General features: G+C 38.1%; 1 protein-coding gene across 4 annotated transcripts in view; it reads right to left on the bottom strand.

The window, feature by feature from the left end:
• LOC122555283 (sentrin-specific protease 7-like) overlaps positions 1-14,171 on the bottom strand; it is a 115,917-nt gene that overhangs the window by 36,108 nt on the left and 65,638 nt on the right. For all 4 annotated transcript variants that reach the window (XM_043701123.1, XM_043701120.1, XM_043701124.1 and 1 more), the window contains 6 exons: positions 9,009-9,181; positions 7,750-7,911; positions 5,244-5,277; positions 3,495-3,662; positions 2,712-2,971; positions 1,321-1,457 (listed from right to left, as the gene is read on the bottom strand). In XM_043701123.1, the coding sequence (XP_043557058.1) occupies positions 1,321-1,457; positions 2,712-2,971; positions 3,495-3,662; positions 5,244-5,277; positions 7,750-7,911; positions 9,009-9,181 (934 nt within the window). The remainder of the gene's footprint in view (positions 1-1,320; positions 1,458-2,711; positions 2,972-3,494; positions 3,663-5,243; positions 5,278-7,749; positions 7,912-9,008; positions 9,182-14,171) is intronic.

The following is a 14,171-nucleotide window of genomic DNA, read 5'->3' as shown; positions in this document are numbered from 1 at the left end:
CTTTGGATTGCGGGAGGAAACCGACACAGACATGGGGAGAATCTCTGTGTGGAGTTTGCACAGTCGCCAAAGGCTGGAATCGAACCTGGGTCCTTGGTGCTGTGAGGCAGCAGTATCACCTATTGATATTAATCAAGATTCTTCAGAAACAGGGAGGTAGAGTACAATCACAATAGTTTTTCATTGAGATCATTAATGGCTTCCAATGTTAGGGTACAATAGAAATGGATTGTTATTGTGCACTGTTTGGATCACCAAAACTATATGAAAAATATGCTGCAATATAAATAGAACCCGAAACAAAAGATCTCCCACTGAACTTTTCATCAAGATGTTCAATTAAATTGAAGACAGAGTGAACAAGAAAAACAAAAATAATAGCAAAAATAAAATGTCAAATTAGAACTTTGGCAGCAAAATTAGACACGTCTAGCCCACAGAAAATCCTACGTATTTTATAGAACACATAAGAATGCAAGAAATAGGGAGAGATTAGGCTATTAAGTCCCTCAAATCTGTTTCACCATTCAACAAATTCATGGCTGATCTGCACCAGACTTCAATTCCTGTTCTGTACCAGCTTAGTCTAGCTATCATCTCTGTGATATTTCTAAAATCTACCTTCTTTAATTACGTTCAGTGATCCAGCCTTCATGACACACTGGGATAGAGAATTCCAGGCATTCACTACTCTCTGGGGAAAGACATTCCTTTGCACCTCTAAATTCTAATTCTAAAATTAGTGCCTCTTATTCTGGAACGATACCCTAAGTTGAGATTCCTGCACTAGTGAAAGTATCTTCTTAATATCGATCATATCAAGTTCCCTTTAAATTTTGTATGTTTAAATAAGATTATCCCTTACATGATAGTAATTAATTTCCCTACAATTAACTTAAGATATGCCAAAATTATTAAAGACATAATATAAATTATCTATTTTGTAGATTCTAACAATAGTAGAATAACAGTTGAGTCCAGACCAGTCAAGATGGATGTATTAGATTTATCATAATGCGCCAAATAATTAGTAAAGCTAGCTTCTTATAAAGTTAAAAATCACAGCATCAGCACCTCCACATCATGGCTTCTTATAAGCCAGCACTCACTCACTCATTTGATCAGATACACAAATTGCTCAAAACTGATCTTCAAGGAAAATTAGGGATGGGACACAAATACCAGCCTTGCCAATGATGTTCACATTGTGAACAAATAAAATAATAGAGTTTAGAGAATATATATTCATGTACACTCATAATAGACAGAATAATTATGCAAGCACATTTACTATTACACATGAATAACAAACTAGCTTACTTCTGAACTGGACCACTTTGTTTAAATATGTGCTTCTCCTTCTCTTGCTTTGAAGCAATTGAAACCATATACTGGTCTTTCCTTCGTATATGACACAGGGTGTAATTATTTGACGTCATTGAGCTTGCATTTTCTTCCTACAGGAGGTGAATGCAGAACAAGACAAATGCAAATCTGAAGATTATTTTTGTTCAGGAAGATTCTGCATTACAGATTTTTTGCCAAGATCACTGATTTACCACACTATAGTTCATTGTACATTTCTAAGATGCCAACAGAATTCATTTTAACGGAGCAGAAACTGAAGCTGACTGCATTGCTGTTTCTCGTAAAGCATAAATGGCAATTTCTAATTTACTTCAGTGCAATTGGTATATTCAGGTCTAGATGGTAAAAAGGCACAAAAATCATGCAAATTCAATATTCAAATATTTTAAGTTCTATAAGCACTTTTTAAATGTACTTGCAATCAACTGCATTACACTTTATTCATCAGTATTTGAGGCAAATGTGCAGAAAGTTATATTACTGATCTTCAGAGTTTTAATAAAATTATTGATACACATTAAATATTGCTAGTTAAAACCAGAGTATGCAAACACAAAAGTAAATTTTATCTCAGTGGTCCAGAATTCACTTAACAGAAAAATGTATAGAACTCTGTTTCTCAATAATTAGTGCTTTCTACACTAAGGGAAATGGTTGCAACACAGGCCCTACCCACCAGTTAGAAAGCTGGTGACAATACCACTAGGGTGTTTTTTTGGAGCCCAGTCAAAATAAAATGCCTAACAGACAGTTTGCTGCCTGGCATCAAGGTTTTCAAAACACTGAAAGCAAAAATTCAAGAGGTCAGGAGCTCCTCAGTGACAGCTGTACCAGCTGGATGGTTGCCACTGCTGCAACTATTGTAGGTCCCAGATCAAGAACAGTGCAGAAGGTAATGGTCAGTATGAGAGTTTGCAAGAGTCATACAGACTCCAGTAAGCATGCGGACTTCTACAAGGCATTTTGTTGTTGGGCCTTTTCAGGGGTGACTCCTCACCTCTGGCAGGGCCCTCAGTTTTCCAAGCCTATGGGTAGGCTGCTCCAAGTGGCATGGGTTCCCAGTGCTGACAGAGTACCTGCGGTGGGGGAGCGAAATCCTCAAGTGGCTCCTACTTGGTAAAGGGTCTCAAATAGCTCTCCATGGTGGCAAGACCAGGATAGTCATCAAGAAGACAACACATTTGATTAATTGTCTCCTCCTTCCGCTGTGGAAAATTGCAAGTTGGTTTATTAGCTTCTTACAGCCTCAAGTGAGCCGAGATGTTCCCAAGTATTTCAGAGGGTCCTCATTTTTTGTATAACTGCAATAATTGTTGTGGATGTGTCTTAATCAACTAAGTCACCTGAGACAAATGGGACTCCTGTGAGAACGTAGCCATATCCATTTGTTCTTGTAAGGTTTTGTAGCACAATGACCGAAAGGAGCTCTGCTCAGAACTAAATCTAGACAGTAGCTGATAAGTTTCATCCAATGGCATGATATCACACAAGTCTGTAGTCTCATTCTTTTCACCGATATCTGTCATGATTTTCTTCAAAGTTGCTATTTCTGTTGCTTGCAAAGGTTTGAAAAGTTGAATGAAGATAAATTCATTGCAATTACCTGCCAAGAGAAACAGCTATGATGAAATACAGGAACAAACAAAAACAAAATAAGTTTTCCCACTTAGCTTACCACTTTGAAAATGTGGATTATGTACAAAACAAATCTTGAATACAATCTCAGATATATGAGCTGCAGCAGTTTTTAAAAAAACTTCTCCCCAGTTTTATGGAAATCAAATTTAGAATAGGGTTGTGAGATTTACTTGGGACAAATCTCTTGTGGAATGAGTTCAAAACTCACCTCTTGCCCAAAAATATGTAGCTTTAAGCCATTGTAACTCCCTGGCCTTAGGAGGAATCGGTCTGTTAACAAACAGACAGTCAAATTTTGTACCTGCTTTGCTGGTATAATCGGAAACTAGTCCAATTCCACAGCACAACTTCTGGTGCTTATGCCAAAGGCTTATTTAAAGTAGAAATGTGTCTTAAAGTAAAGGTTGTACACCCAAAAAGGAAAATATTACATTGTTTAAAAAAAATATAAGGACACAGATCCCATAGGAGAACAAGTGTATACTTACAATCATGTTTTGAAGAACTGGTTTGTAACAGTTTGTTAAGTTCATCTATATAATCCGCAGCAAACCATAAGAAAATAACAGAATGACTCTCACAGACTGTGTCAAACAGGCTGTATTTCTTTAAGCGAAAGGTATCCAGTAGTAATGAATGGTTTATATCACAAGGACCTGTTAACAAAAGACAAATTCCATATCTTGAGTTGAAGTAACATACTAACATTATAATCATTATTCATGGGCACTGAAAATAGAAGACTCTGGCACTCCCAAAGTTAATCAACGACTTTAAAAAAATAGACTAAAATAATGATTGCCAAGATTTTGTGCTAAGGCCACTGTACCCCCAAGAACAGTCAAAAAGCTGACTGTAAGCCCACTCTCTCTAGGCCAGACTTCTACTCAGTTAGTTCCGGGCAGGACTTTACACCTTCAATCCACTTTCCCATCTACTCTCCATATTCCCAGATTACCCCCTCTGAAAAAAGGTCACTGGACCAAAAGCATTGACTCTGCTTTTTCTCCACAAATGCTGCCAAACCTGTCGAGGTTCTCCAGCAATTTCGGATTTTGTTTCCCAGATAAAAGTCTGTGTATATTCAAAGCTTTGATAAACAATGATGAAGCATCCACGATCCTCTGGGATAGAGATTTCCAAACGTTTGACAGTCCTTTGAGTGAAAATATTCCTCCTCTCGGTTTTAAATTATGGACTCCTATCAAGAGACTGTCCTATGTTTCAGATTCTCTGACATATTTATTGTCTACCTTATGAAGCCCTTCATCATCTAGGTTTCAGTGACAGAACCTCCCATTTTTCTAAATTCCAGACAGTACAACCTCAATTCACTCAGCTTATCAAAGAGCGTCTTCTTGGCCCAGAAACTTATCTCCTCAACTATATCAGTTCTGATTCCCCAACCTAACTTGAGCATTGAGGTTAAATGTACAGCAACTCTAGCAGACATCAGGGAGTTACAGACCATGGATGAACCCTAAACAATAAAACCGGAGAACTGCGGGTGCTGAAAATCAGAAACTAAAGCAGGAGAAAACTAAAGGTAGAGAAACTAAGCAAGCCTGGCAGCATCTGTGGAGACAAAACAGAGTTAATGTTTCAGGTCCAGTGACTCTTTCAGAACTTGAAGAAGGGTCACTCGACTCTGCTTTGTCTCCACAGATGTTGCCAGACCTGCTGAGTTTCTCCAGCAATTTCTGCTTTTGTCATGGACTAACTCTGGCAGTTTCATGATTGTTAAGGCTTAACCATTCCCTGGAGAAAAAAGATAAAAATTGAAATATACTGAAAGTCAAAACCAACCCTATAAAGATTAAAAAACAGATTTAGGTATAAATGCAAAACTCAGTTAAAATTTACTGACCGTGGATTTTGCACTTCTGTTTAATAAGCCCATGTATCAATATGCATATTATAAAATTATAATTAGGTTTGAAAATAGCATGTTTAAAAATAATTAATTCGAAACATACCCATTTCTATTGTCTAGAATTATTCTATTGTTCAATGCACAAAATAAGTCTTCACTGAGTTTTCTTTGCAAAAAAAGGAGTTTCAAACACAGAAGTCTCAAATCTCACAATAATAAATTAAATGCATTTGCTATTTAAATGTTTCGCTATACCACTATTATAAGGTCACCTAGTTAATAACATCCATTCTTCCAGTTAACAGTAAAAAAAAGTATTCATTTCTAATTTAATCTACAAGCACATCTAATACACATTATTTACCTGAAAAGGATATTGCAATGTTGTCACGACTAAACTGTAAGAAAAACAAAGCAAAAACCATTAAAGAAATGAAAAAGACATTTCAAATATGCTTGTACTGCCATAAAACGAGTTCTGGCTGGATTAGACTCCATTTAATTACAGATGTACAGGCAGTTCCTGGGTAACAACTGGATTCCATTCTTGAGTACATTCATAAGTCCATTTATACTCTAGGTCGGAATACAGTGCAATATAAAACAGCTGTTCATAAACACGAAAAAATGTTTGCATGGTGGACCTTAAAATTGGTATTAGTAATGTGGGATCTCTTTTGTAAGAGCATTCATAAATTGGAGACCACTTGTACATTCAAACCAATCTAGAAAACTTTCAAATCATCAATATGGAAAGCTACACAATCCCTCAAAAAAACTGAGCTTTAACAAAGGATGCTACATCACAGTAAGGAAGGTAAATTCACTTCTACTGGGTCCAGCCAGAATTTGGGAATTCATATTTCATTGTTCATTTCAATTTCCCATGCAAACCAAAACCCCTGCCTGTCACAAATGATAATAAGAAAGCAATGGAACGTGTGTCTTGTCATAACTTAAGTGTTGGTAGGGGAAAGAACACAAATTTACAGATTAAGTGGTCTACAATTAAAACATTGAACAACATCAAACAGGTCTTTCAGCTCACCTTGTCTGTGCCAACCATGATGCCATGTTAAACTAAACCCATCTACCTGCACATGGTCCTTACCCTTCTATTCGTTTCCTGTTCATATGTCTCTTTAAATGTGTCATAAACTTTGCAATTGTATCTGCTTCTAACACCTACCTTGGCAGCATGTTCCAGGCACCTATCACCCTCTGTGTATACAAACTTGCCTCACACATCTCCAGGTTGCAGAAGTAAAATGGTTGGAGGTTGTGGAGGGCATTGTAGACGAAGGCAAATATTTTAAGTTTGATCAATTAAGGATCTGGAAGTCAATGCAGATTAGTAACTATAGAGAGAAGAGATGGCAGTGCATTTGATGGAGTCAAAGAATAGACCTTTGGAAATATGGACGTAACTACACAGATGCTGAAGACAAAGGTACACCTCAGACAAGTAGAATGAAACCATTCAGGAGCAGTTCCACAGACAAGAGGTACTGAAGGAGTTGGAATTATTATTGCAGAGAGATGGAGGAAGATCAGCAAAGATAAACCATCACAGTGCATTACATAGGGTCATACACATAGGCACATGGTGATATAAACTAAGCTCAGTGCTAGGTCTGGGCACAAAACAAGACCGAAGAAAAAGAGTTGAGAATCAGTTACATATTCAAAATATGATATTATTAGATGGAACAGAAAGATACATGAAGCATAGACTTTCATGATTCAAAATCTAGCAGTTATGCAAGCTCAACTTGCTCACAAGTGGCCCAAATCATTCTAGTTCCTCTTTACATTCAAAAACATTTCTGCCCCTGATCTTTTTTGATCTCTTATTACCCCAGGATCTTTCTAAATGCCAAAAGAAAATCAAAATACCTCACCTCAAACAAAGTCTTCCTTTTTAATAGTAATAACCCGACTCCAATAAGAACCAGGATTTCAGAAACCATAACCCTTTCGCTTAAGCAAAACCAATCTACTATTCTATTAATACTGGGATTTTGTTTCCATCCTCATAAGTAGAAAATTGATTTTCTTTTAAATACATTCGGGGTGAGCACGTTGTTGGCATTATTGCATTCCAAAATCACCTCAAGCACATGGTTGAGAGCAAGCTACTTGAACCACTGCAATCCATGTGGTTACACCACTTAACAGTGCTGCTAAGTTCCAAGATTTTGACTTAGCGAAAATGAAGGAAGACAGCACATTCCCATGTTAGGATGGAGAGAGATTTTGGAGCAGCAGTGTTCAGATGAACTTGCTGCTATTACCCAAATCGATAAAGTCTGGGCTGAGGCAGTTTTGAAGAAACACTGATAAGTTACTGCATTGTATTGTTTACAGCAGGTACCATCAGCACAAAGTCCGTTAGTTTAAAAGGAAGCTTCACTACTAAATGGTGTTAGCAGATTAGTTTAATCCAGATTTGGGCTTCAGTATTTTTAGTTTTCCAGTATGACCAACACTGACATAGCTCTGATTTCATTCTTTAGTGCTGTGTATATATAGGTTGCCTGAGAGCTGTTGGGAAGAACAGCAATATGATTAAGGTGAATTGATGAAGAGGCTTAAAACCTACAAATTAAGAAAACTTTTAATTGCAAATACTAACATGTGAATAATAAGTAAACTATGCTCTAATGTACTCCATGATTAGGGTAAGCTTCAATAAAGTTTCTCACTATGGGCCTCCAGTGGGCGTATAGAGTACAACATCAGTATCAAAGTACATTTTTGGTACACTGTATATTTTCTCACATGAAATGCAATGGACAATATGCCTACTTCTCCCTCCCTATTAACCCTGGTCTTGAAACATTAAAATGACATTTATAAAAATAACATACCTTTACAGATCCTTGTTCATTTCCATTAATTTCCCCCATATGCACGGCAGCAAATGCTAGATCCATTGTTGTTTCAGTCATTGCAAAATTATTTTCCAAACAATAGTCCATACTTTGGATCATATCTAATAATGTATTCTTCTCGGTTACTTCATGTGCACCCTAAACACAACATGTAAACAACATTAATGAAATACAGGCAAAGTTTTTCCTTTCGTTTCATTTTTTGTTAAATTTTTATTTACTAAATAGGATGTTAATTTTCACTGGCTCTGTTTGAGATGAACAGAGAAGCAATGGTCTCTAGGTGTTAACTTGGCTAACACCAGTGATGCAGCAACACTATTTTTGAAAGCTGTCTGCCTACAGGTGCTCAAAGCTCCTGCCTGTTACCATCAATATAGAGAATAAAACTATGATCTCTATTGCAATTTATGTTGGGAACAGGTGGTGACCAGTTGCCTCATACCTGGAATACAAACAAAAGTATTTTGCCAAAGGCAAAAGTTAAACTATTTCTGGCCTCCCAAAAATGAAGATAAAAATTACACTTTAAAAAAAGGGAACACTGATCAGAAGGCATAGCCATTTTTAATTACGGATTTTAGATTTATGTTTAATGAAATCTCAAAATATCAGTCACAAGTCTTCAGTGAAGCCCTCTAATATATAGATGGTTTTAAAATCATAAAGAAATTTACTGTGCGTATTACTTATTTATAAATCTTTCTAAACGAACAGCAGCTTTTAAAAGTAATGAACTGTGTGCAACAGGATATACTTATACCTGTTTTGTGACAGCACAAAATACACTGAAAAAAAAATATCAGAACACAATAATTAATTCCTTAAAATGCAAACGAGAAGAGATACGTTATTACATTCTCACGTCTGCGTAGATATCCTTCGAGTGCTCCAGTTTCCTCCCGCAATCGAAAAATGTGCAGCTTAGGTGAATTAGCCATGCTAAATTGCCCATAGTGTTCAGGAATGTGTTGGTTCACTGCATTAGTCAGGGGTACATGTACAGTAATAGGGTAGGGTAATGGGTCTGGATGGGCTCCTCTTCGGAGGGTCAGTATGGACTTGTTGGGCCAAATGGCCTGTTTCCACACTGTAGGGATTCTATGATAATAGAATTTGATGAAATATTTATGTAAGTTAATAATCGAGTTATCTGCGGCGTTACTACACAATTAAAAGGTCTCTAATGCAAAAACAGTTCTTTAAATTCTTAGTAAGTGTGATGTTACACATGCCTTGATATTCTCTGGCTCCAGCCTTGCTGAAACAATCTCAGAATCTCTTTTATTGCTCTCAGTTGACAATAGTCTACTTCCCAGACGTAAACACTTAATTTCTGGAGTTAACGTGGTGCAATGGATACGAGAGTCTATTTTATCTGTATCTTCTTCATCACTGGAAAGGACAACTGAGTGCAAAAAAAAATTAAAGCTGGTTAAGGCTCATTCCAATTTATTTCAGATTAAATAATATTTTGTTTCCTACTGGTCATTCAGTAGACAGGTGGTAAATTCATTAACTTATGTTCAGATGGAGAAAGATATACCTCAACAGTTCCATATTTCTAGGAATAAAATATTGGTATGTCAACCTACATTAAAACTGAGAATCCATAGGTAGCACTGGTATTTTCTTACTGCAAAATAAATAAGGTTTTTTTTTTCCTACACTAGAATGCTTTGGAAATACTGACATAAGACATACCCCACACTGTATTTGGCAATAAAATCAAGATCTGCATGATTATTAAAATTAGTAAAATGCAATAACTTGCGAAATAGTTCTCATTACAGCAATTAAGCACTTCTATGTAGAAAAGAAATGGATAAAACGAAAAACACTAATATATAAAACACATGGCCCAATAATCCAAAAAACTCATTGCTAAGGATTATTTTCCATCCTCAAAATATTTATAAAAGAGTACAGGTTCTGTCTTTAGGTCTGCTAAACAGGTATTACTTGCAGGGAGCTGAAAGGGAGGACTGCAGATGCTGGAAATTAGAATCGAGATGTGTGGTGCTGGAAAAGCACAGCAGGTCAGGCAGCATCTAAGGAATTTGAGAATTGATGAGTTTGCCCGAAACATTGTTTCTCCTGCTGCTCGGATGCTGCCTGACCTGCTGTGTTTTTCTATTACTTGCAGGGAGTTTAACTGAAAATTAAGAATAGTGTGATATAGGACTAGGGCAGGTAAATAGGAGTTGACATGCATATCAACTGCATGCTGCTGGAAATGCAGAACAGGTTTAAGGGCCTGAATGACTTATATCTATCTCTGTTCTGGATGTAGGTTTGTTCGCTTAGCTGCAAGATTCGATAACAGATGTTTCATCACCATACTAGGTAACATCTAGGTAGGGCGGCACGGTGGCACAGTGGTTAGCACTGCTGCCTCACAGCGCCAGAGACCCGGGTTCAATTCCCGCCTCAGGTGACTGACTGTGTGGAGTTTGCACGTTCTCCCCGTGTCTGCGTGGGTTTCCTCCGGGTGCTCCGGTTTCCTCCCACAGTCCAAAGATGTGCAGGGTCAGGTGAATTGGCCATACTAAATTGCCCGTAGTGTTAGTTAAGGGGTAAATGTAGGAGCATGGGTGGGTTTCGCTTCGGCGGGTCGGTGTGGACTTGTTGGGCCGAAGGGCCTGTTTCCACACTGTAATCTAATCTAATCTTCAGTGTGCCTCCGAAAGAAGCACTGGTGGGTGGTGTAGCCCGTTTTCTATTCAAACGTTTGGATTTCCTTAGGTTGCTGGTGTCATTTCCTGTTCTTTTCCTCAGGGGATCCGAGTCCATGTGTTTGCTGATAGAGTTCCAGTTGGAATGCCATGCTTCTAGCAATTCTCGTGCGTGTCTCTGTTTGGCTTGTCCTACAATGGATGCGTTGTCCCAGTCAAAGTGGTGTCCTTCCTCATCCATATATATATATGTAAGGATACTAGTGAGTGGGTCATGTCTTTTTGTGGCTAGTTGATGTTCATGTATCCTGGTGGCTAGTTTTCTGCCTGTTTGTCCAATGTAGTGTTTGTTACAGTTCTTGCAAGGTATTTTGTAAATGACATTAGTTTTGCTTGTTGTCTGTATAGGGTCTTTCAACTTCATTAGCTGCTGTTTTAGTGTGTTGGTGGGTTTGTGGGCTACCATGATGCCAAGGGGTCTGAGTAGTCTGGCAGTCATTTCCACGATGTCTTCAATGTAGGGGAGAGTGGCTAGGGTTTCTGGATATGCTTTGTCAGCTTGTTTGGGTTTGTGAGAACCTCAACCTGAGCTACAAATCTTCTCAAAACTCGCTATCGGTGTCTGTGCTTTGGACCAGGCCAGACCCCCTCAAACACTTCTAGAAAGTAGCCAAGACCCTAACTTTGCTAGTTATTTTAAGCAGGTGTAAGGTGGATATTCCAGGATTGACGCAGCTGGTCAAGCCACTTAGTTCTAAACAAAACAGAATTTATTTGCAGATTACCAAATGAACACAAACAAAGAGAACATAATATAGAATAACTTAACCTATCTGAAAACCCAACAGATTATCCCAACTTAATGATGCTGTCCCAAATACTTGTCACAATCCCCATAAACAGTCCTTGGCAAAAAAAAGGAAAAATCAAACACAGGGTCTTACAGGAGAGATGTCAGAGAGAGGAAGGATCAGCATGGACCTGCTTCTTTAGGTACGGCAGCTTCACAACGACTGCTTGATAAAACCAAACCAAACTAGAGAAAAGCTCAGCTGGGAGAACTGGCCATCCCACTTTCAACATACAAGTTTTTTTTTTTACTTGAAAGCCTTTTTCCTGAGGCAGTATTTGTTAGCTATAATCAAATTGGCCCTAAAACCCATTCAAGCCAGACCTTTTGGAATTGGTGCTTTTATGACCTCTCTGAAGAAAAAAAGCTAAGGACAGTATAATCTTGTTAAAGAAGCAGCATCATCACAGTCTGCAAACCTTAAGACAGACTAATGTCTTCAGTGGAAAATCTTCAAACACAAACCTATTGTATTACATAGACAAATGAGAGATCATCCAATTTCTACATTTAAGCAATAAAATTGACAGCAAATTTTACAACAGCTAAAGTTAACCCTCAAGCTGATGATTTGATGGGGAATATATTTGTACAGGCATGGAGGCTGAAAATGTCCAATATCAGCACATACATTCTGTATCGAAAGATGGATATGCTGGCCTTGGAGGAGGTACAGAGGTTCACAAGAATGATCGCAGGGCTGAAAGGCTCGTCATATGTGAGGCAGTTGATGACTTTGGGTCTGTATTCAAATGGAGTTCAGAAGGGTAAGAGTTGATCTCAATGAAACTTACAAAATAGGGAGGCCTGGATAAAGTGAACGTGGAGAAGACTCTTCCACGAGTAGGAGAGACCAAGACCCGAGGACACAGCCTCAGAGTGAAGGGACACCCTTTTCGAACTGAGATGAGGAGGAATTTCACGAGCCAGAGAGTGATTAATCTGAGGAACTCATTGCCACAGAGGGCTGTGGAAGCCAAGTCATTGACTGTATTTAGGACAGAAAGAGATAGGTTCTTGATTGGTAAGGGGATCAAAAAGTCCAGGGAAAAGGAAAGAGGATGGAATGGAGAAAAACATTATCCGTGATTTAACAGCAGAGCAGACTTGATAGATCGAATAGGATAATTCTGCTCCTATATCTCATGGTCTTAAGTTTCATTCTGCTATCATCTGTTGTGAGCTCAAATTTCTTCTTTAGATTCTAAAGCTTGAGATGGAGTTACTTAAATAGCCAGAAAAGGTACGCTGTGCTAGTAGCAGCAGATTAAAGATATGGAAGAATTATAATAGCATGATATTGCTCTAATGGTAGATGCCTAGAATGGCTGAATATAAGAATTATTTACACCACTTGTGAAAGAATTTGGGATCTTACTGAGAAATGTAATTGAAATACAATCTAAATATGGACAGGATCCAAATTAAAACTAACTTAGCCAAGAGATCTTTTACAACTTTACAAGAGGCTACCGTGTTGGCGGCACGGTGGCACAATGGTTAGCACTGCTGCCTCACAGCACAAGAGACCCAGGTTCAATTCCCACCTCAGGCGACTGACTGTGTCGAGTTTGCACATTCTCTCTGGTCTGCGTGGGTTTTCTCCAGGTGCTCCGGTTTCCTCCCACAGTCCAAAAATGTACAGGTTAGGTGAATTGGCCATGCTAAATTGCCCGTAGTGTTAGGTGCAGGGGTAAATGTAGGGGAATGGGTCTGGGTGGGTTGCGCTTCGGCGGGTCGGTGTGGACTTGTTGGGCCGAAGGGCCTGTTTCCATACTGTAAGTAATCTAGTCTAATCTAATGGATAGAACCCTAGCAGCACTCCATGAACCCCAAGACACATCCACTTTATAAAAGGTGCATAGGTGACTTTCTTCCAAATGGAACCAATACCGATTCTGCCCCTTCAGAAAGTAAGATCCACCCCAAATATCACATCCCCTGTGCTAAATCCCCCTGCACCACCTTCCAGAAATTGAGTTTGTTCTTTTGTTTGTGAATGTTCTTAATCAAGAAATTAAATAAAAATTACAATGTATTATCACAAATTGCAGTAAGTTGATAAGGTTTCCATTCATCATTTCCTCTATTAAAGTCAAGACTTCAATGGACCAGTTGCAACAAAATCAGAGGAGCAACTAAAAGATTCTTCAAACAGTTTTTAATTCTAACATTAAACTTAATTTGAAATTAAGGATGTGCGTTTGTTCACAAACAAATGCTATGAATCTGAGTATTCAATCTATATATAAAAACATGCAAATTAACAGCAGGACAGAGCCAAATCAATTCTTTATGCCTGTTCCACCATTCAAAACATCATGGCTGATCTAATTATTCCACATCCCTGTTTACCCCACTAATATCCTTTTATCCCTTTGCTTATCAAGGACATATCTACCATTGCCTTAAAAACATTGACATCATTAGCTTCTACTGTCTTTTGAGGAAAAAAAGTGTACCAAAGATTGATGGCTCTCTGTAAGAAAATGTTTTTTTCTCATCACTCCTGTATGGTGACTCATTATTTTTATTTAATGATTTCTGGTTCTAGACTCTCTGGCATTGAAAACATCCTTTCCACATCCATCCTGTTGTCAAGGTTTTTCAGGTTCTTGCATGCTTTAGTCCAGTCACATCTTAACTCTTAAACTCTAGCCAAACAAGCTTAGCCTATCCAACCTTTCCTGATAAGATAACCTGCCATTTCAAGGCATTAATCTAATAAATCTCTTCTGAATTGCTTCCAACACATTACATCATCCCCTAAAGAAATGAGCAACACTATACACAATACTCCAGATGTAGTCTCACAAATGCTCTGTATAAGCACAACCTCCTTTTTTTTATTATTTAATTCCACTTGCAATAAA

Source organism: Chiloscyllium plagiosum, chromosome 12, assembly GCF_004010195.1.
Source record: "Chiloscyllium plagiosum isolate BGI_BamShark_2017 chromosome 12, ASM401019v2, whole genome shotgun sequence".
NCBI lineage: Eukaryota > Metazoa > Chordata > Chondrichthyes > Orectolobiformes > Hemiscylliidae > Chiloscyllium > Chiloscyllium plagiosum.
This window is presented reverse-complemented; position numbering and strand designations above follow the sequence as displayed.